At 34.2% G+C, this 23173-nt stretch overlaps 1 protein-coding gene across 1 annotated transcript; it reads right to left on the bottom strand.

Moving 5' to 3' along the window:
* Nucleotides 1-105: 105 nt before the first annotated feature.
* LOC138329532 (uncharacterized) lies at nt 106-6639 on the bottom strand. The gene is made up of 4 exons (XM_069276594.1): nt 6543-6639; nt 2465-2573; nt 1727-1844; nt 106-541 (listed from the first exon to the last, which is right to left on the bottom strand). Exons 1-4 carry the CDS (start codon nt 6574-6576, stop codon nt 485-487), a joined length of 318 nt encoding a protein of 105 aa, XP_069132695.1. The 5' UTR covers nt 6577-6639; the 3' UTR covers nt 106-484.
* Between the last annotated feature and the right edge of the window lie 16534 nt (nt 6640-23173).

The raw sequence follows: 23173 nt of genomic DNA, 5'->3' as shown, positions 1-23173 counted from the left end.
ATGGAGGATAGCTGGTTATCAAGTGATTAGTGGGTGGTGAAGGGGAGGGATGTACCATCATGGCGGGGGATGGAGGATAGCAGGTTATCAAGTGATTAGTAGCAGGTTATCAAGTATTTAGTGGGTGGTGAAGGGGAGGGATGTACCATCATGGCGGGGGATGGAGGATAGCAGGTTATCAAGTGATTAGTGGGTTGGGATTGGGCGGGATGTACAATCATGGTGGGGGATGGAGGATTGCTGGTTATTCAGTGATTAGTGCGTGGGGAAGGGGCGGGATGTGCCATTATGGGGGGAGGAGGTTAGCTGGTTATCAAGTGATTAGTGGGTTGGGAAGGGGCGGGATGTACCATCATGACGGGGATGGAAGGGTTTTGAGGGTTAATATATTTAGTGATTCAAAAACTTTTTTGTAAAACAATGAGTGATCTTTCATCTTGTGCATCAAAACTCTTGAAGTCTCTCAAGGACTTTGAGTCAAATACTAGTTGTCATCTGCGTTCTCCTTGGTTAAAGTGAGTTTAATTGCATTTTCCGTACACTGCAAAATAAATAAACAAATTATAAATAAATATGAATATATATCACAAATAAATAACATAATATCGATAGTTCTCCAAAGTGACTTCATCGTCTGTAAACTGTAGTTACTAACACCAATAGTAAGCAAACAAGTAAGTTCGTAAACCACTGCATGTTTTAGTAAACAAGTAATAAAACCCGTTCTATTTCCTCAAACAATAACATTTTTACCGTGCATCTTCTGTATAAAAAAATAAATAAATAGTGAAGTTTGACATGATGATCCTCACTTAAATAATAGTCCTAACACAGTCTTATTAAGCTGTATCAACATCTGTCTGTGTCCCGCGATTGGTGTACTATATATGTACCGTAATTCGAAAGATGAATAAATGAATAAAAAAAATATATATCATTTTTTAAATAAATAGATATATACAAATAATTAAATGAATAGATATCTATGTTTTGTGCTAAGGGTGAAGTTTGCTGCTTTGTTAACTGTAGTTATTGTATAGAGAGCTCGAGACGGTGAAACTGCTTCATTGTCAAACTATATATAAATAGATCCAGAAAGGCCACGCTAACCGATAATGAAAAAGTAATTATCCGGACTAATGTGCGCTGAAGTTTTGATTAACCGTCAACCAATAATGTTATATGTACTATTTATTCATTTGACCTCTCTATTCCGATAAGTTAGTCAAATGAATACCGTTATGTTAAAACCGGAAAGGGATTCTAAAACGTATTATATATATATATATTATATGTAGAATAGTGATAGTTTAGTAGAGGATGGGGGTCCGTAGAGGATGGGGGTCGATCATATACCTTTACAATTTATGAACAATATATTACCCCTGCCGATACGTGCAAGCTATTTCAGTGACCTAAACTTTGGTTTAATGACAAGGACTTTTGTAGTTCACATTTTGGCCCGATATTCAATCCCCAGCTGTGTTACTTCCTATGCTACCGTTGTATGAGGTTTCAACAAAATCTATCAATTCGGTCTCAAGTTTTCGTCTGGAAACTAAACTTTGCCAAAATAATATATCTTCAGTATCAATAACTTTTGCAGTTTTCAAAATTTTATTCCAGACAGACAGACGGTGATAAACACTATTGTCACTGACAGGAGACTAACTACCACCAAAATCCATCTCTTTGCTATCATTGTTTTCTGACATTGAATGCTTACTTCTATTTCATAATTTTCAACATCAAAAGTGTGTGACGTGGCTTCGGCACATCTGAACCGTCTGTTACATGTTGGTGGCTGATTGTCATTCATTTGGAAAATGAGAAGTTCAACCAATCTGAAATGATAAAAACAACAACTAGACAGATTAATACAATATTATCCTACCGTGTTGATCACAACACAAGGAGTTGGACGTCCATCCAGATGTTTGCCGATTACTTTTCCCGAATAAAAACGGATATGATCAGTCCCAAAGAAACAGGCCAAATTAATCAGGGTCCGTTAAAAACTGATGACGTTATAGAAATATTCGTCATGATTACGTCACATGAATCAATGTCGTCACGTAATTGCTTTGCACGCACTTCCAGTTTAAAGGTTTGGCGCGCGCAATCTCATACTATAAGGATATGAAAGAGTAATGTCTAAAACCGGTGACAGAACGGTTGGAAATTTATTCAGCATGGTTTATTATATGACAACCGTTTTAGTACAGTATTTGATTTAAAAAACTATGAGTGTATTAATCATTTCATGATGTGATAACAATTGCGGTCTTTTATTCTTATATATGTCTTCTATTGAGAGCGCTCAAAACAAACGTAGTTTTACAACAGTTTACAAAAAGTAAGATATTTATAATCATTTCTAGATATGAAAATAATGTACGTTTATATATATATATAAATGATGTGTTCCAGATAGAGAGAACTCGAGATATATTTGCAGATTTACCTTTCTCTCAGCGTGACGACCTTAATATGTCGATCATCATTTACTGCGAAATCTCCATTCACGGTTATAATGAGTATTGCCTTTCCTCGTCTCAGTTGATTCAAACTCGCTATAAAAGAAAAATAGTCATAAGTAATATCATAAGTTATATTATAAGTTACATAATAAATCTCTATAAAAACGTCTAACAACGAAGTTATTTTCGTAAATCAAGAGATAAAAAAGAAGATTCTATGACTAGTACGATGTGTCACTGTCCTCCTTATCCGACGATTGCACACCGAACTAGTCGAAATGTAGCATTCCATGACCATACTTTCCAACTTAAAGATGACGCTGATAAGAATGCGTGAATGTTGTGTCCGCTTAAGTATGAAGCTTCAACCATAAGCTATTTAAATGTAAGAACATTATTCATTCAATATTAATGTATGCATGTATTTTACACCTTATATACGAGTAGATTTAGAATTTCTTCTTGCAGTCCCAATTACAATATTGTAAATTACGACTAAGTTTAGAAACTGATCTTTTCTCTTCTCACAACCTCAGTGTACCTGACTGTTGGTTTAGATTGGGGCGCTCATTCCTGTGAGGAAGGCTATATACAAGTAAACAACAAAACACTAATATTCTTCAGTTTCGACTATAAAACAAAGAAAACATAATGACATTCACACAAGCATCACACTATGGAGGCCTTTGTTGTTCACGGGAAATTAAGCTTAATCAACTAACCGACCCATTGTCACCGACTATGTAGATATCTTTATCATTGCGGATAAGGTAGCAACTATCAGCTACAATTAGCAGGCTATGCTTTACATTTGAAAAATCTTTCATCAAATTAAAAAAAAAAATGTAAAAAAAAAATATATATATATATAATAAATAAATAAATATGATAGTCCTTTGAAATTGCAACCGATTGAAATTGCAGTCCAGTATCTTGTTCAAATATTTCATATTTGCTGCCGAAGTCTATCTGCAGTTTAATGTGTGTTTGTATCATACACACTCTGTCTATTTCCTGTCACCTTTTTTATCATTTACATTTTATTGAATTTCAGTTTAATCACATGACATTTCAATCTAGAAACACAATTATAATATAAATGTATAGATATAAATTATAGCATTTTGTCTTTTTATCTTTTGTTTATCTTTAAATCTGCGATGAATGTTATTATTCATTATTAAGCATTCATAATCAAGAAACGCAACGGGAATCGTCGACAATTTGTGTAAGTAAGTGTCGACTGTTTTCTAAGTCCAATATTTCATTTAATTATTATCCTATTCTTGGATGTAGTCTTGATTGGGCCTACATACGATGTACATGTCAAGCCAATAGCTTTCCATGGTATTTCTGAGAACTGATTGAGTAAATCATCATCTTTAATGTCATCGTGATGATAATCAAATGGTCTTCTGGTTTCCTCTTTGTATAAAGCTGAATGACATTTCGTTGTAGTTTGTAAAAGATTTGTTTGAATGATAAGCTTTTTTTAATTAAAGATGGATACCTAAGTATTTGCGAACTATCTTTGAGCATTGCGCTAATACCAAATGAAATGTATTAATAACTCGAAGTATGAGTCATCCAAAGATATATATATATTTTTTTTCAAAACCATTATACATGTAAAATAAAATAAAAAAGATTAATTCTCATACTGGAAAGTCACTTGGCTATGGATTTGAAGCAGTTACGAGCTAAAGGATATATCTTTATAATATACATTGTATATGGGTCAAGGAAGTAATATCATCGATTGTTTTCCATATTAAACAGGACCATTATAGACATATGTCTGTAGGATCGCCTCGATTATTCGACAATGTTTTGTCCACACAGTTACTATTACTTCTTTGTTCTATATATGATATACCTATATTTTATAATAGCTGTGCATTAATGTCTTTGGAAAAATAGAAAACGTTGGGAAAACGTAAGGAAGATTATACACAGGAAAATCGTGTAATTCTGAATGAAAATGGCGCACAAATATGCATGAACCTATCTTTAATGAATTATTTATCTTTGCAATATATTTAGCAAGAACTACATTTTTATCTTTTAAGCCATGATTGCCAAGTTGTATGTGTAGTTTGCGCCTCGTGACACATTAATAAATTATTCAGAATCAGTATTAGTGTTATTGTTATTTTTATATTGATATCCAAGCGATATACACACACGAATTACATACTGTAAGCGTGAATATTTTTGCGAGGGGGAAAAATTCCGATTTACATGCATAAAACTTTTGCACTGTTTTATTTTCGCGATAGATACACTTGTAGACATCTAACAACAAAATTCATACATGTGCAAAATATTACGCCACCTTCGAGTAATTAGTGTAAATTTACCCCTCGCGAAAATTTCCACGTTAGCAGTAACTCAAGTGTTCCCTACATAGTATGGAAAAGAGTCCTGAAGATAATGAAAGAAGGCAAAAAACACGTTATGATAAGAGATATTCAATCAGACATGATGTCAAAAAGTAATATCCTAAATGCAAAAAAGTAATTCTAATATAGTTTCGCCTCGGTGAGTACCCCTCAAACATTAATAAGTACAGAGATAAAATATCGATAATTTTTTACTCGCCCAGAACAAACAATTGTACAACTTTATCTGTCCATTCCTCTGATTCTGTATATGAATTAATTTACGCTATTTACAGATAGAAAAAAAGTAAAGGTGTATCGTCATATACCAGTTTGGTAGCGCGTAACTTAAGATTTTTACAAAAATTATTTCGGACAAAACTACATACTAATCAATCATTTGAACGACCTTTGTAACCTTTCCGCATCCTCACATGACCAATATATTAAATATATGGGGCTTACGGTTATTGAAGTAAAAGTTTAAAAAAAAAATTAAATAAATTATATGCATGTGATTTGATATTGAGAGGGAGTAAATACGGCTTAGTGCGACATTATCTTCGACAGAGATATCCGTTCTTCCGGTGAGGGTAAGATACCGGTATATCTTTCTCTTACCCTGGACTAATAGAATCTTACATGGGTCTGTCAAGTGGACAGGGATATCTCAACCCGTGTGAAAGATTTTGGCTTGTCAACCCGAGGCTTGTCGAGGGTCGAGGGTCAAAATCTTTCAGGAGGGATGAGATATCCCTGTACACCTGACTGACCCATGTAAGATTCTTTTTTCTCTCATACTTGAACGATTTTCTCTCAAACTTGAACGAGAAATGGTGAAAATTCAGTCGACATGAACGTCGTTGTGCGTAAAATGGTCGCCGCATGTATTGATGGCGTCACTGTCTAGCGCGTGTGAAATATCGTTTACCTAGCAACCGCGGGATAACTCTGTCAAGTATGGGATGAAGTGATATCCACAACAAGGATTCTCATGTCTCAACCCAAAGGGGATGACATATTATATTAATCTTACCTAGGGTAAGACAACATGCACGTGCAGAGCAATTGTATAACGTCAAGAAACGAATACCATGACCTCATGGCGATACTGTGTTGACATCATGTCAAAAGCTCTCTAATGCATCACGTAAAGTTCTCGTCGAACAGGTTCAACGAAAATTATCCTTCATCCTTTGAGAATACGACAAGAGGAATCTTAACCTTCGGGTAAGATTTATAAGTAGTCAGTGAAACAATCGGCAAGCCTCGTGTTTGACAACTTAGGAATTTTATCCCGAGTGTTGCGATTTTCTGGTCTCAAGGGTGTGAAAGGTTATATAAGTTTACCCCCTTTCCCTTCACTTTCAAATTGTGAGAGATAACTTTACATTTAATAATGTTTGTCCGCGGATTTATGTTTCCTCGTGTATTCGTTTTCAAAGATCAACATTTTCCTCACTGCTGCTTAGTGCTACGGGCCCATACCAGCATTGTAATATTGCTACGGGCCCATACCAGCATTGTAATATTGATTATAGTCCGCTAGTAGACAGACATTATGTATATCCTGGAGCTATAACCCTTGCATTATGTTGATCAGAAAACTACAAGTAGCTGGTTCCCAAGTCAATGGCCATTACATTCGATGATTTAAGTGTACTCGGAACAGACGACTTACCAGTCCTTCTCTCATACTGCAAAGTATTCGCCATTTCTACGTTTACTAGCGCTCCCCTTGTTTGCCATCCGATGTGTAGTTATGGTACTGTGATGCTCCAGCAGAACAACCTTGTATTATCGATCTTGTAAAATGACATCATCATTCATGACTACGAAGGAAGTGCCCGCTTCACACTTTGTCGGTATCATAGGGAAATGTCAGGCTTTATAAACAGACTTCATCATTGATGTTTGATATTTTAAAGAATCCCATTTAGTTACTACGTAGTTAGTAGAATTTAATCATAGGTTTGCAGTAAATAAGAAATGAAAATTTCACTAATCATATAATTAAGATAATCACCTTTTGAACAATTTTGCCCTGTAACCGGGCGAAAATTATGCTATTTTCCTTCAGTTATGTATTGAAAACAAGATTTGATGAATTAAGCTGAGAAAATCGTTCAAACGGACAGAAAACATATATGATGCCCTATAAACATTAATATCTCAACGCAGAATTGATGCCCTGTAAAATTTTCGTTTTTATGCCTTATACATTTTTAGATGCTTTTTATGCATGTTTAGGTGCAGAAATCATTTTGCAATTAATAATAACACAATAAAAATGTTAAATGAAATCATATACAACAACTTGGCTTGTGGTCTGACTGTTTGTACTCATTTCACTGCACTATAGATATAATTATAATGATTTGTGGCAGTACTGCCAAAATTCATTTTCAGCTCTTATTTGTATAAAAATTAAACCTATGTATGGTAAGTATTGTAATTCTCAAAATGTTGGTGAATAACATATTAAAAGCTCTTCTGTATTCACGAGTATGAAAGATATGCAACATATATCTTTAACATTGTAGCTTTGGGAGAAAAATCGCATGTAATTTGCAAATTATGTGATTATACAAAAAAGTATTTCATCTGCCCATCAGCGTCGGTAGTATGGCCTTAATTACTTCGAGTAATCTCCCTTCCGTTGTCAATAACTCAGTGATCATAAATGCATTGTGTAACCATGGTAGCCTAGTGAGATCACAGTCCGTGCAACTTTTATACAGCAATTGTGGTGTAAGACTCAGTTCCCAATGACACGGTGGGAAACACGTCACAGACATGGATTCTCCCATACTTGACATGTATAACCCGCGGTTGCAAGGGGAAAGATAACTCGGTCTTTTACTGGGGTAGGGAAAAGAGAGCTCACACGCTCTTGACAATGATGTCAGGCTTAAAACCCAGCTAGTAAAGTTTCCTTTGTTGTATATGACCATTATATTACATAATGGACACCTAGGAGTCCATTATGTAACTCACTGTCCATTATTATAGGGCCCCTGTCCATTATTCCCCAAAATAATGGACAGTCTATTTTGAACAAAGGAAAAAAAACACTGCTGTATGGAAAACTAAACATGTTTATTTGACTATCCAAAATTTTACATTTAAGTTCACTCCTTCATCGAAATTATTACTTCCCCTTCCTAGCTGTTACTGTTCTGAAAAAAAAAAAAAAAACATAATTAGATTCTTGCATTATTATTTGTTATATCTTTTTAAAACTTGTAATTGACGAGGAATAGAAACTCTAGATTCTTGACTGAGGTGGGATAATATGCAGTCTTTTAGATCAGATATCTCACAACCCTTATAACATATAATCTGATGATTATGGTTAAACATAATATACTTAAGAGCGAAACCTGTCTAATCTGACACCTGCTTTCCCTATCCTATCTGTAACTGTTCCGTATTCAACAATAGCAACAATAGTATACAACAGTATCTGACTTTCCTACACCCTGAATAATCTGACCAAACACCCACGTGGTGTCGGATTAGACAGGTTTCATTGTATTCCAGTGCAATGCTATCATAGCAATCAGATATGGGTTTTTTTATCATATCTATAACATGCGTATGGTAGATTTTTTTAGGAAAAACAGTTATGTTTAAATTGTAGCGAAAACTCACCTTGCTTGTATGTATTTGATGTAAAGTTAGACAATGCACCTGTCCTTGTGCGAATAAATAGGTCACTTCAAACAGGCAAACAATCTGAATCACAGCTGCGTACATCCCTACATGTAAATGATGGCCGAGTAAGGAAAATATCACTATCCGACATGTTCAAAAACACTGTTGTACCTCCAAAGGTGTAAAACTAAATGACTGTGCATGCATCTCAACATTGTTAGTCCATTATTTGTCACAGGTGAGTGAACACCTGTGCAATTCCTGAAATGGGATGTCCCATTTCTCAAACAGGGTACGCAAGGTAGTGAGTAGTGGTATGATGGGTTTTAAGTAGGATAAATTCCTCAAACTGTCCATTATTAGAGAGAATGGATTGTACCTCGCCCTGCGGGCTCGGTACTATCCATTCTCTCTAATAATGGACAGGTTTTCGGAAATTATCCATTACATACATGTACGTAGAGACTATTGTCGATGACGCCATTAAGTTTAACGCTTTGCGAGGTCTCTTAATAACTGATATGATATGAGAGAGAAAAAACCAATACTGTTTAAAAAATGGTAGTATAATACCCTTGAAGAAAACGAATATGGAAAAGGTATATCAAACATTGGTTAAGTGGACAGGGATATCTCAACCTTCGTGGTAGATTTTAACCAGAAACCCCCGGCAAGCCTCGGGTTGATCAAAGCATTTCACTTCGGTTGATATATTCCTGTCCACTTGTCAGACCAATGAAGATTCTATTATTCTAAACCCAGATAGTAAAGTTTCCTTTGTTGTATATGACCATTATATTACATAATGGACACATCAGAGTCCATTATGTAACTCACTGTCCATTATTATAGGGCCACTGTCCATTATTCCCCAAAATAATGGACAGTCTATTTTGAACAAAGGAAAAAAACGCTGCTGTAAGGAAAACCAAACATGTTTATTTGACTATCCAAAATTTTACATTTATGTTCACTCCTCCATTGAAATTATTACTTCCCCTTCCTAGCTGTTACTGTTCTGAAAATAAAAAAAAAAAAAAAAACATAATTAGAGTCTTGCATTATTATTTGTTACATATTTTTAAAACTTGTAATTGACGAGGAATAGGAATTCTAGATTCTTGACTGAGTTTGGGATAATATGCAGTCTTTTAGCTCAGATATCTCACAATCCTTATAACATGTAATCTGATGATTATGGTTAAACATAATATACTTAAGAGCGAAACCTGTCTTATTTGACACCTGCTTTCCCTACATCCTATTTGTAACTGTTCCGTATTCAACAATAGTATTCAACAATAGTATACAACAATATCTGACTTTCCTACACCCTGAATAATCTGACCAAACAAGTTGCTCCCACGCGGTGTCGGATTAGACAGGTTTCACAGTATACCAGTGCAATGCTATCATAGCAATCAGATATGGATTTGTTTTATCATATCTATAACATGCGTATGGTCGATTTTTTGGGGAAAAACAGTTATGTTTAAATTGTAGGAAAAACTCACCTTGCTTGTATGTATTTGATGTAAAGTTAGACAATGCACCTGTCCTTATGCGAATAAATAGGTCACATCAAACAGGCAAACAATTACTCCAGTTAGAACGTTATATCATCTGAATCACAGCTGCGTACATCCCTAAATGATGACCGGGTAAGGTAATATCACTATCCGACATGTTCAAAAACACTGTTGTACCTCCAAAGGTGTAAAACTAAATGATTGTGCATGCATTTCAACACTATTAGTCCATTATTTGTCACAGGTGAGTGAACACCTGTGCAATTTCTGAAATGGGATGTCCCATTTCTCAAACAGGGTACGCAAGGTAGTGAGTAGTGGTATGATGGGTTTTAAGTAGGATAAATTCCTCAAACTGTCCATTATTAGAGAGAATGGATTGTACCTCGCCCTGCGGGCTCGGTACTATCCATTCTCTCTAATAATGGACAGGTTTTCGGAAATTATCCATTACATAACCTCCCCTTCCATACCAACTGTTCTAGGTCGAAATTTATCGTGGCTTATAATTTTAGAATATTGAAATAGGCCTATGCTGGAAAAGGGGCTTTAGAGGCAATTTGCTGTAACTACGCGTAAAAGTCCAAGCGAAAACAACGTTAGATCTTCAAGTGTGCGATATTTTTTCATGAATGTTTGAAAAACGACAAATTCTGCAACAAATCCAGTAAAAGTTGAGGAATTTGTTATGAATGTAGTACAGTCACTTCTCGCGTATACTTTTGGTTGGAGATTTTAACTGAAAAGACATTGATTGGGATGTTAATACGTGTATATCCTTCGTAGGTGAGCTTCATATCGCCACAAGGTTGTTAGAAGCTAGTCAAGACTGTTTCCTCACACATGTCAAGAAACCTACCAGAATAAGAGAAACCAAACACCGTCACTGCTGGATCTCATTTTAACCAACGAAGAAGGAATGCTAACAGAAAATTTGAAATCTGATACCGAAAAACGTAGCTTCCACAAAGGCGACTATGAAGCAATCAATTATGAGCTGATTAAACATGTCATCAATGTAAATGCAAGTATGAATGCAGATGAACATTGGAATAATTTTGTAGATCTTCTAGCTACCAGTATAAAGAAACGCAGACCAGTATACTAGAAATATAACATTTACCTTCATTGCAAAACTTATAATAAGTACCAACTTTACAAGATTGCCAGAAATAATGCTACAACATACATGCTTAAGATACGAAGATCACAAATGGGATATGAATGTTGAATTGCAGATAACATAAAGAAAAATTCCAAACGCTTTTGGAACTATGTAAGATCGAAAACAAATTGCAAAAGTTTTGAAGCCCAATGGTGAATCAACAGTCTGATGCAGAAAAAGCAGAAGTAATGAATGGATTTTTTGTGAGTGTTTTTGTAGAAGATGAAGTCATAGATCTACCTCCATTTCCAAGCCGAAATTTTACACTCCCATTAGAAAACATCGAAATTTCAGAAGAGTTGGTGTTAAAGGCAGTTTATCAGAAATCAAACAAATCACCAGGACCAGACGGAATCCATCCGGAACTGGATCAACCGAACTCCCTAACAACTATCGACCAATTAGCCTATCACCAGTTCCAGGTAAAATCCTGCAGAATCATCCGTGACAAAATAGTAAAATATATGACCGCCAGTCAACTTTTTTCACCTGATCAACACCGATTTATGTCTGGTAAATCATGCACAACACAATTCCTGGAGGTTATGGAAAATTGGACACAATCATTGGATAATGGTAGTAATGTGGATGTAATATATTTAGATTTCAGCAAAGCCTTCGATAAAGTGTCACATAGGCTACTCCTGCACAAACTAAAAGGCATATGAGATCAAATAAAAATTCCTCATATGAATACGCAGATTCTTATCCAATCTAATCGTTAATGGGGAAAGTTCTACAAGCAGAAAATTCAAGAGCGGAGTACCACAAGGGAGTGTCCTCGGACCTATTCTTTTCATGATTTACGTCAACGATATCCCTGAAATTGTAAACTGTGTGCTTAAACTCTTTGCTGACGACACCAAACTGTATTCCAAAATAAACAACGCACAAGATTGTCAAGAACTCCAACTTAACATTGACAAGATCACATATTGGACAGACAAATGGCTCATGAAATTAAATAAATAGAAATGCAAAAACATGGAAATAGGTAACCTTCCCATAATCAACCAATACTGTTTAAAAGATGGTAGTATAAGGATACCATTGGAGAAAACGAATATGGAAAAGGATCTTGGAGTATTAGTTGACAACAAACTGAAGTTCACCAGCCACGTCAACAAATCTGTTGCAAAGGCTACCAGCATATTGGGAACTATTTTCAGAACTTTTATATATCTTGATAACCAAACTTTTACCACACTCTACAAAACTCTTGTCAGACCTCGTTTAGAATATAATTCTGTGATATAGTCTCCAGGTTTAAAGAAAGAAAACATCAAAGCAATAGAAAATGTCCAGAGAAGAGGAACCAAAAGACTAACTAACCTCAAAAAACCTTTCATATCCTGACAGGACCAGAGCCTTGGAATACACTGGAATACAGACGATTAAGGGCAGATATGGTGGAGACCTATAAAGTATTCAATAAAATAACATTGTCAACAGTGAAAATATGTTCACCCCAACGAGACACGCTAGAACAAGGGAACATGACAAAAAGCTGTTCATGAAACCCTTAAACGTCTTAACTCATCAAAGTAGGTTTTTACTAACAAAATCAATGAGTCCTGGAATTCCCTTCCCAGCTAGGTGGTCAACGCAGAAAACATTAACATCATTAAACACAGACTGAACAATCGCTGGAAAAACCACGTCATGGAATTTCAACCATCAACCTAGTGCAACTATTGATATATATATATATCTTACCAGAAACTAGGAAGAAACTAGGAATACTCTTTTATATACATATGCTAACGCAATCACACGTATAACTTTTAACCATTTATGTAAATATTACCATATATCCATATAGGCCAAATAAGGCTTTCCAATGATGTTGTACTGATGAGATACTGATTGAAGACGTGAATTAAGACATTTAATTTTCGTGTTTTCGCCTAATTTTTCTCTTTTCGGGGCGAAAAGACGAAAAGATGAAATGGCACAAATCAGCGACAAATGTCTTTATAATTCAATATTGATTGTAACGAGAACTTTCATTGGCTTAAATCTTTGAAATATCCCATTTTCCTTTCAAAAGCATTAAAAATGACATAGATAATTTTTTTCTCAATTCGGTACCTTCATTTGATCCACAAATAAATAAGTTATGTAAATTTTACGTATTTCCATCAACAGTTTCCAATGCTGCTATGTTGATGACGTAATAACCGGAAATTAATCTCACTTGTGGAAATGTGACATGTTGATGCCATAATCAGTGTGTCAAATGTGTTCAGACATTGGTTCCTCAAGATGTGTTTGGGTGCACGTGGGCCCTACATCATATTCAATTCTGGGAAAGCATATCCACCATGTTCTGTTGAAGCCGAAGGCTTGGATTGGAGAACATCAGTATGTGAAAGAAACTTAACTGTAAAAATACCTCATTTTTGACATCATCTGTGACAACTTATTCCTTTGAACAGGACGTTTCATTTACCTGATATTTTTCTATATCATGGGTTGAATTTGTAACGCCCATTTTTGCGGTTCACACCATAGGTAGCATTCTGTAATAAATCAATAATTTCGAAATCTATTCACTTGTGCAAAATAAATCACAAAAAATATTTTGAATATAGGTCTTGAGTTATTATTAACTCGCAAACAGAGTTTTAAATCATATCGACGTATATTAAGTTTATATTCTTGTTATACGTCAAACTTGATAATAGAGCAATAAATATATAAGCAAAATAGACTTTTTAACTTTATAGGCCATTATTCCCTTCAACTGTAAGGACCTGCTTCCTACTGACAGCCAGAACTCACAGTAATTTTAGCGAATAAAAGAGATATTCGATGTCATGATGGATAGAATACCAGACCAGGGAATAGTATAAAGAAAAGCTTAAGTCAATTTAGATAATATAGTCTTTCGAGTCTTTTTATTTGTCATAAAAATCAAACAAGGGTTGAACATTTTTGAAAATGTAATATTAATTAGGACCATATTCATTTTTTTATTGACTTTAAACTTTACAGGTCACCAGTGCAGACAGTGGAAGCAGTGATACAAAGGCAGTCATTAATGTGATGGGCCCAAGCTGTTTAAGCCGAGAACAAACACCTCGACAATAGGTCACAGGTTACTACACGAAAACTGAGAAAAAATAGACATGATAAAAAATATATACAGAAAGAACAGAGAGGAAAAACCCCAATAGCTTTAATAGTTATTTTAAATCCTGTTTATTCGTATGTATAAATCGTATTTATTTTAACATCGTAAAATCTTTAAAATTGTTTGAGCTTAATAAGTAGATATATGGTAAGACAGCTGACTTCCAGTAAAATGGTTTAATGGGTTATGATCGCCTATCTGATAATCACCTTCCACATCACCCGAATTGCAAACTCTACGAAACGACCGGCTCTTATCATCCTGTTTCAATGCACAGTTTAAGTGTTTATACGCGTGGAATTATATAGTGAAACCTTTTTAATACGACACCGTGGGAGAGTTCCAATTTTGGTAGAAAAGGATAGGTTGTCGGAAAAGTCAGGTATTGACGGAGCCTACAAGTATTACAGGGTAATACACTATAAGTGTCGGGTTTGACAGGATATCGGAAAGGTCAGGTGTCGGATTAGACAGGTTTCACTAAACAATCATATAATATTGCAATGGCAAACCATCAACCAAATGTCTATGTAAACGATATTTAAGGGAGTCATCCTCTAATGCAATCATTTGGAAGAATATTGCCAAAACTGCTTTGATTAATTTAGTGAAAGTCTACAGAAAAAATCATAGTTTAAATCATAGAATAGTCGGGACAATAGAATGTTTTTTATTTCACCTAAAAAAGAAAAAAATCATAAATGTTTTGATTTTAAAAGTAAATGTTAAATTATATATGTTACCTCATGAAATGTACTTTTCTCGGTATGCTGATTTAAGCATTTTTGATTTCAATAACTTGAACCAGTACTTAATCGCGTTACCATGCTTGGTATACGCAAGAGGAAATCTACCTTATTCAAAGTAAATCATGACACTCTATCATTTAATCCGTCTACCAGTCCCAAACAATTCCTAAATACTGATATCCCAATTGCCCCCCTCTACTATTATCATTGTAAAACCAGACCAGATTTACCACTCCCGTTTTAGAATGAATTAAAGGTCCCAAAAATCTCATCCATATAGTCTCCCATACTCTCTTGACAGGGTTATCCCGCGGTTGTAAGGGAAAAGACAGCTCACACAAGCTAGACAGTGACGTCATCAATATTTTTTTACGCACAGCGACGTTCATATCGATTAAATTTCCGTCATTTCTCGTTAAAGTATGGGAGAAAGAGAATTTTACATATTGGCCAGTCAGGTGGACAGAGATATATCAACCCTCGTGAAAGATTTTGACCATCAACCCTCGGCAAGCCTCAGGTTGGCAGCCAAAATCTTTCGATACCCCTGTCCACTTGACAGACCCATGTAAGATTCTATTAATCTCAATCTTGTAGTATGTCCTCACCAACGTAAAGAAACTTTTTTCTTCATTGTCCAAATTACCAACAAATAAATATGGTATGTTTTAGAAACCTGCCCCTGACTATTATGTTAACATTTTACTCTATAGTAACCCTAATATGTCCGATCAGTACAATAACCTACAATTTAAACATTTTGATACGGTCACATTAATTCATCGGAACTATTGTATTATTACGGACAAATTTAATTTAAATCTCTATTCGTGTATTAGGTTTGTAATAGTTCAGACCCGTTTTAGTGTTACATTAATAATCAAACTATAACCGAGTTCGTCTTATCAACAAATCTCTAGTTTTGTATGTTAAGAATAAACGCCATTTTCCTTTACTTGATCCCTCAATCCTGTCCTTTTTCTTACCCCAGTACCTTAACACAGATAATTTATAATAATTAATTTTTATTTGCTTTCATACTAAATCCAAATCTCTGATTGGCAGATACTTTTTCGTCATACTACTATGAAGAAAAAATCTGAGAATGGCGAGAAAACGGACGTTAAAAATAAACACCATTTTCCTTTACTTGATCCCTCCATCCTTTCCTTTTTATTACACTTTGTCAATAAAGCAAAGCAAGCATTTTAAACTATATGATATGTGTTTGTTTGTTTGATTAGTTTAACGTCCTATTAACAGCCATGGTACATGTAAGGAAGATGTCCTTACATGTGATTCTATATATATATATATATATATATATATATATATAATGTGTGTGTGTGTGTGTGTGTGTGTGTATGTGTGTGTGTGTGTGTGTGTGTGTGTGTGTGTGTGTGTGTGTGTGTGTGTGTGTGTGTGTGTGTGTGTGTGTGTGTATATATATATACATGAGTGTGTGTGTGTGTGTGTGTGTGTGTGTGTGTGTTTTGTTATGTCTTACAATTCAAATACGATGTAAACTTAAGAAAATAAAAGAATTGAATTGAAACTATTTCGTTGGCTTGAATGTGTGTTTATATGTTGCCCACTTTTAAAGAACAAAGAAGTGTGATATAGGAGAACAATGGGAAAAACTTATAGTCAGTTCCATATTAATTTTTACCTGTGCTTACATGGGTTCATTTACCTAAGCTACCTATAGTTTGTCACTAGTGGGGAAATAGAGAACAATACTACATGTATACATATACCATGCATTTTGACAGACGAATATGCATAATTTTTCAAGAGATATTTTATGTTACATATTTATAACTTTCTCCATTAGAATAAGAATGAAGGACAAAATTGCATCAAAGTTTTAGGAGAAGTGTCAAAACAGAGGAAGTTGTTTTTTACAAACTGATGTCCCGAAATTTCAGTTCTACAGTGACAAGAAAGTCAAACATATCTATTTGTATGTAATACAGCTTTTTTCATTGAGAATGATATTTTTCGCAATTTGTTGGAATAAGATAATTAAGTATGAGATAATAATAGATAAAATACACTTTTTAGTTAGCATGTAAATATTTGGATTCATTGTTTTAATTTTTACACTGTAATAGCGAAAACTGTAACCTTAGTGAATTAAATATTTACTTTTGTCATATATTCATATCAATGCGCATCACTCACTTTTATCACACTTTTTTAAAACCAAAGCTGATTATAAATTGCTTGAGAGAATGCGAATGTTATTGAACATTACACTATAACTCGATACTATAAGATTTTTATCATTGTGGGAAATCGTTCAGCGTTTTGATCTACTGATATGAAGAATTATCAAAAGGCGAATACTGGTGAAAAGCGGCATACATATAAACTGTGTGTTTACATGTTACCATAAACTATTTTTATAAAAAATATTAAATGTGGATTTTATTATAAATGTATTTTAATGTAGTTATATGCATGTTTGTCAAGAGATAGAAAGGACTTTTGAAGACAGGGCCAACTATTGATTGTACGTTTGATGTGTTCAATTAATATAAAAAAAATCAAGAACCTAACAGAGGTCACAAAAAAGTAACAAAGTAAAAGATTTTTTTCATTAACATTGTAATATAATTTTCATACAAGTGCATGATATACATGTACATAAATAAGTACAGTAGCACTGGTGAAATTCACAGGTAAAACCAGGTTAACTTCTGTGAAATAGACTATAATCATTGTCCCAATAATCTGCTGATTATCAGATTAATATAAAAAGTGGGCAAATGGAGATACAACCGTTTATATTATAGGTTTTGAAAATTGATCATTAATTTGTCTAGAACATCCTTACCCATCATTAATTTCTTCATATTGAGAGTCATCGTACTAATTTTAGATTGCATTCTCACAAACAGAGATGCACATGTCCGACTAACAGAGATGCACATGTCGATTTTAATCAGATCAGGATACACAAATATGTCCCCTCCCTAGTCGGGTAGTAATTTGTTATCAGATCCCATGGCGACAAACTTTAGTCTTTGTTCTTCTGATGCAGTAACTGAAGTAGGGTAATTATCATAATTATTGCTGGCGGGTCACGTGTCTTTCTTGACCAATAAAACACAGGAGGTACAGATCTCTTCCCTTCTAAAATGAAATATTTTAAGTTCATCACAACAATGAGGATTCTGTTGGTTGCATGGAAATAACAAATTGTCACGTTTTTTGTTATCTCTAAAATGGATATAATGACGGCCTGATAAGGTAATGTTGCATTTTGTCTATCTCAGATATTTAAAATATTCGTTTTTCAGTTTGTACTCTAAATTCGGCATGTTTGACTGCTAGTACTGATAAAATATTGCTTCATATAATAAATCATGTATATCATGCCTACATTCTCTGGTGCAAAGATAATATCCCCCTACAAAATGGCCGAAGGCACCAATAACAAAAGCCTTTTTCACAATATAGTAACATGAACATGACGGGGATTCCAGTGTTAATACTTTATATATCAGATAAATTTAATTTATGACACAAATAACAACTATGATAATATCTGAGACCAAAACAAGGCATTTTCAGAACCATGTTACCAAATATACTAAATAATCGTCAGAATATTATATGTATAATATATCGTTAAAACTTGCAATGCTCTTTAGCAGATGGGCGCGGTCTGACTCGCCATCTTGGATATCGTAATTTCACCATCTATGTCTAAAACTGCAGCTCGTACACGAACTTAAAACATTAATGTTTTAATTAATGTTTTAAGGATATTTTCTTGAAAAAAACTCAACTTTATCTTAATCTTAAATGGAGTTTTGCATTTTTGTTGGGAACAATAAATTCAAATTGACCGGATTGCCCACAAAGAGCTAAACAATAAAAAATAACAAACACTTGAACCAAAGAATTCGGCGACTCGTCATCTGTCCAACCACAATAGTTCCGTCCGTTACTTTATAATTTGCATTGTTTGAGATTTTACATTCTCATGGACATCAATGGCTACATTCAGTACAGAAGCGTGGCTAAAAAGGGGCTGGCCATCGGCAATTGTAATCAATCCCCCCGTTGTATCCTTAGTCACTGGACACATTTAATTATATCAGTCAAATTTCAACCGATGAGACGGGGAGGACTCTGGGTGGTATGACTCATTCACATATTATCCCCGTTTATACTTAATTTTATAATGCATACATAAAACATTTTCTACTTAAACGTGAAAATAAGTAAGCCGATCAAAAGTGTGTAAGGTTAACCTGAGGTATAACTAGTAGCTGTATCTATAGCATATAAGTTTTGACAAACTATGCGAAAAAATGAACTAAGTTCGAGTAAACAGAAATATCTCTGGTTTTCCATATTGCATACATATCTTTGTACAATTTGGTACCGTTAAACTGTGCCAAAGAAGAGAGACGACACAACGTCTTGATTCTAGTATGTAGTGTGGTATATAGGACATCAGGACCCATTTTAACTTCTAGTATGTAGTGTTGTATATAGGACATTAGGACCCATTTTAACTTCTAGTATGTACTGTTGTATATAGGACATCAGGACCCATTTTAACTTCTAGTATGTACTGTTGTATATAGGACATCAGGACCCATTTTAACTTCTAGTATGTAGTGTTGTATATAGGACATCAGGACCCATTTTAACTTCTAGTATGTACTGTTGTATATAGGACATTAGGACACATTTTAACTTCTAGTATGTACTGTTGTATATAGGACATCAGGACACATTTTAACTTCTAGTATGTTGTGTGTTGTATATAGGACATTAGGAAACATTTTAACTTTTAGTATTAGTGTTGTATATAGGACATTAGGACCCATTTAACTTCTAGTATGAAGTGTGTATAATAGGACATTAGGACACATTTTAACTTCTAGTATGAAGTGTGGTATATAGGACATTAGGACACATTTTAACTTTTAGTATGTAGTGTTGTATATAGGACATCAGGACCCATTTTAACTTCTAGTATGTAGTGTTGTATATAGGACATTAGGACACATTTTAACTTCTAGTATGTAGTGTGGTATATAGGACATCAGCACACATTTTAACTTCTAGTATGTAGTGTTGTATATAGGACATCAGAACACATTTTAACTTCTAGTATGTAGTGTTGTATATAGGACATCAGAACTCATTTTAACTTCTAGTATGTAGTGTTGTATATAGGACATCAGAACTCATTTTAACTTCTAGTATGTAGTGTTGTATATAGGACATCAGAACTCATTTTAACTTCTAGTATGTAGTGTTGTATATAGGACATCATGACCCATTTCAACTTCTAGTATGTAGTGTTGTATATAGGACATTAGGACCCATTTTAACTTCTAGTATGTAGTGTTGTATATAGGACATCATGACCCATTTTAACTTCTAGTATGTAGTGTGGTATATAGGACATCAGGACACATTTTAACTTCTAGTATGTAGTGTGGTATATAGGACATCAGGACACATTTTAACTTCTAGTATGTAAGTGTTGTATATAGGACATCATGACACTTCATTTTAACTTCTAGTATGAAGTAACTGTTGTATATAGGACATCAGGACACATTTTAACTTCTAGTATGTGTAGTGTTGTATATAGGACATCAGGACACTCATTTTAACTTCTAGTATGTAGTGTTGTAATATAGGACATCAGGACACATTTTAACTTCTAGTATGTAGTGTTGTATATAGGACATCAGGACCCATTTTAACTTCTAGTATGTAGTGTGGTATATAGGACATCAGGACACATTTTAAACTTCTAGTATGTAGTGTGTATATAGGACATCAGGACACATTTTAACTTCTAGTATGTAGTGGTTGTATATAGGACATCAGGGGACACATTTTAAACTTTTAGTATGTAGTGTGGTATATAGGACATCAGGAATCATTTTAACTTCTAGTATGTAGTGTTGTATATAGGGACATCAGGAACTCATTTTAACTTCTAGTATGGTAGTGTGGTATATAGGACATCATGACCCATTTTCAACTTCTAGTGTTGGTAGTGTGGTATATAGGACATCAGGATACCCATTTTAATCTTCTAGTGTGTAGTGTTGGTATATAGGATCATCATAACCATTTTAACTTTCTAGTATGTAGTGTGGTATATAGGACATCAGGAACTCATTTTACTTCTAGTATGTTAGTGTTGTATAGAGAACCCCAGGACACATTTTAATTTCTAGTATGTAGTGTTGTATATAGGACATCAGGACACATTTTAACTTCTAGTATGTAGTGTTGTATATAGAGGACATCAGGACACATTTTAACTTCTAGTATGTAGTGTGTTGTATATTGGACATCAGGACACACATTTTAACTGTTCTAGTATGTAGTGTTGTATATAGGGACATCAGGACAACATTTTAACTTCTAGTATGTAGTGTTGTATATATATTTCGGACATCATGGACACATTTTTCAACTTTAGTATGTAGTGTGTGTATATATAGGACATCAGGACACATTTTAACTTCTAGTATGTAGTGTGGTATATAGGACATCAGGACACATTTTAACTTCTAGTATGTAGTGTTGTATATAGGACATCAGAACTCATTTTAACTTCTAGTATGTAGTGTTGTATATAGGACATCAGGACTCATTTTAACTTCTAGTATGTAGTGTTGTATATAGGACATCAGGACACATTTTAACTTCTAGTATGTAGTGTTGTATATAGGACATCAGGACACATTTTAACTTCTAGTATGTAGTGTTGTATATAGGACATCATGACTCATTTTAACTTCTAGTATGTAGTGTTGTATATAGGACATCATGACCCATTTTAACTTCTAGTATGTAGTGTTGTATATAGGACATCAGGACACATTTTAACTTCTAGTATGTAGTGTTGTATATAGGACATTAGGACACATTTTAACTTCTAGTATGTAGTGTTGTATATAGGACATCAGGACACATTTTAACTTCTAGTATGTAGTGTTGTATATAGGACATCAGGACACATTTTAACTTCTAGTATGTAGTGTTGTATATAGGACATCAGGACACATTTTAACTTCTAGTATGTAGTGTTGTATATTATATAGGACATCAGGACACATTTTAAACTTCTAGTATGTAGTGTTGTATATATAGGACATCAGGACACATTTAACTTCTAGTATGTAGTGTTGTATATAGGACATCATGGACACATTTAACTTCGTAGTATGTAAGTGTTGGTATATATAGGACATCATGACACATTTTAACTTCTAGTATGTAGTGTTGTATATAGGACATCATGACCCATTTCAACTTCTAGTATGTAGTGTTGTATATAGGACATCATTACCCATTTCAACTTCTAGTATGTAGTGTGGTATATAGGACAACATAACTCATTTCAACTTCTAGTATCTGGTGTTGTATAGAGGACATCAGGACACCATTTTAACTTCTTAGTGGTATGGACATCAGGAGTGTTAACTGTATATAGTGTTGTAATATAGGACATCAGGACACATTTTAACTTCTAGTATGTAGTGTTGTATATAGGACATCAGGACACATTTTAACTTCTAGTATGTAGTGTTGTATATATAGGACATCAGGACACATTTTAACTTCTAGTATGTAGTGTTGTATATAGGACATTCAGGACACATTTTAACTTCTAGTATGTATGTGTTGTATATAGGACATCATGACACATTTTAACTTCTAGTATGTAGTGTTATGTATATAGGACATCAGGACACATTTTTAACTTTTAGTATGTAGTGTGTGGTATATAGGACATCAGGACACATTTTAACTTTCTAGTATGATAGTGATTGTATATAGGACATCAGGACACATTTTAACTTCTAGTATGTAGTGTTGTATATAGGACATCAGGACACATTTTAACTTCTAGTATGTAGTGTTGTATATAGGACATCAGGACACATTTTAACTTCTAGTATGTAGTGTTGTATATAGGACATCAGGACACATTTTAACTTCTAATATGTAGTGTTGTATAAGAGGACATCAGGACACATTTTAACTTTTAATAGTATGTAGTGTTGTATATAGGACATC

Source organism: Argopecten irradians, chromosome 8, assembly GCF_041381155.1.
Source record: "Argopecten irradians isolate NY chromosome 8, Ai_NY, whole genome shotgun sequence".
NCBI classification, from domain to species: Eukaryota; Metazoa; Mollusca; class Bivalvia; order Pectinida; family Pectinidae; genus Argopecten; species Argopecten irradians.
Note: the sequence above shows the minus strand (reverse complement) of the source record. Positions and strands in the feature narration are given on the sequence as shown.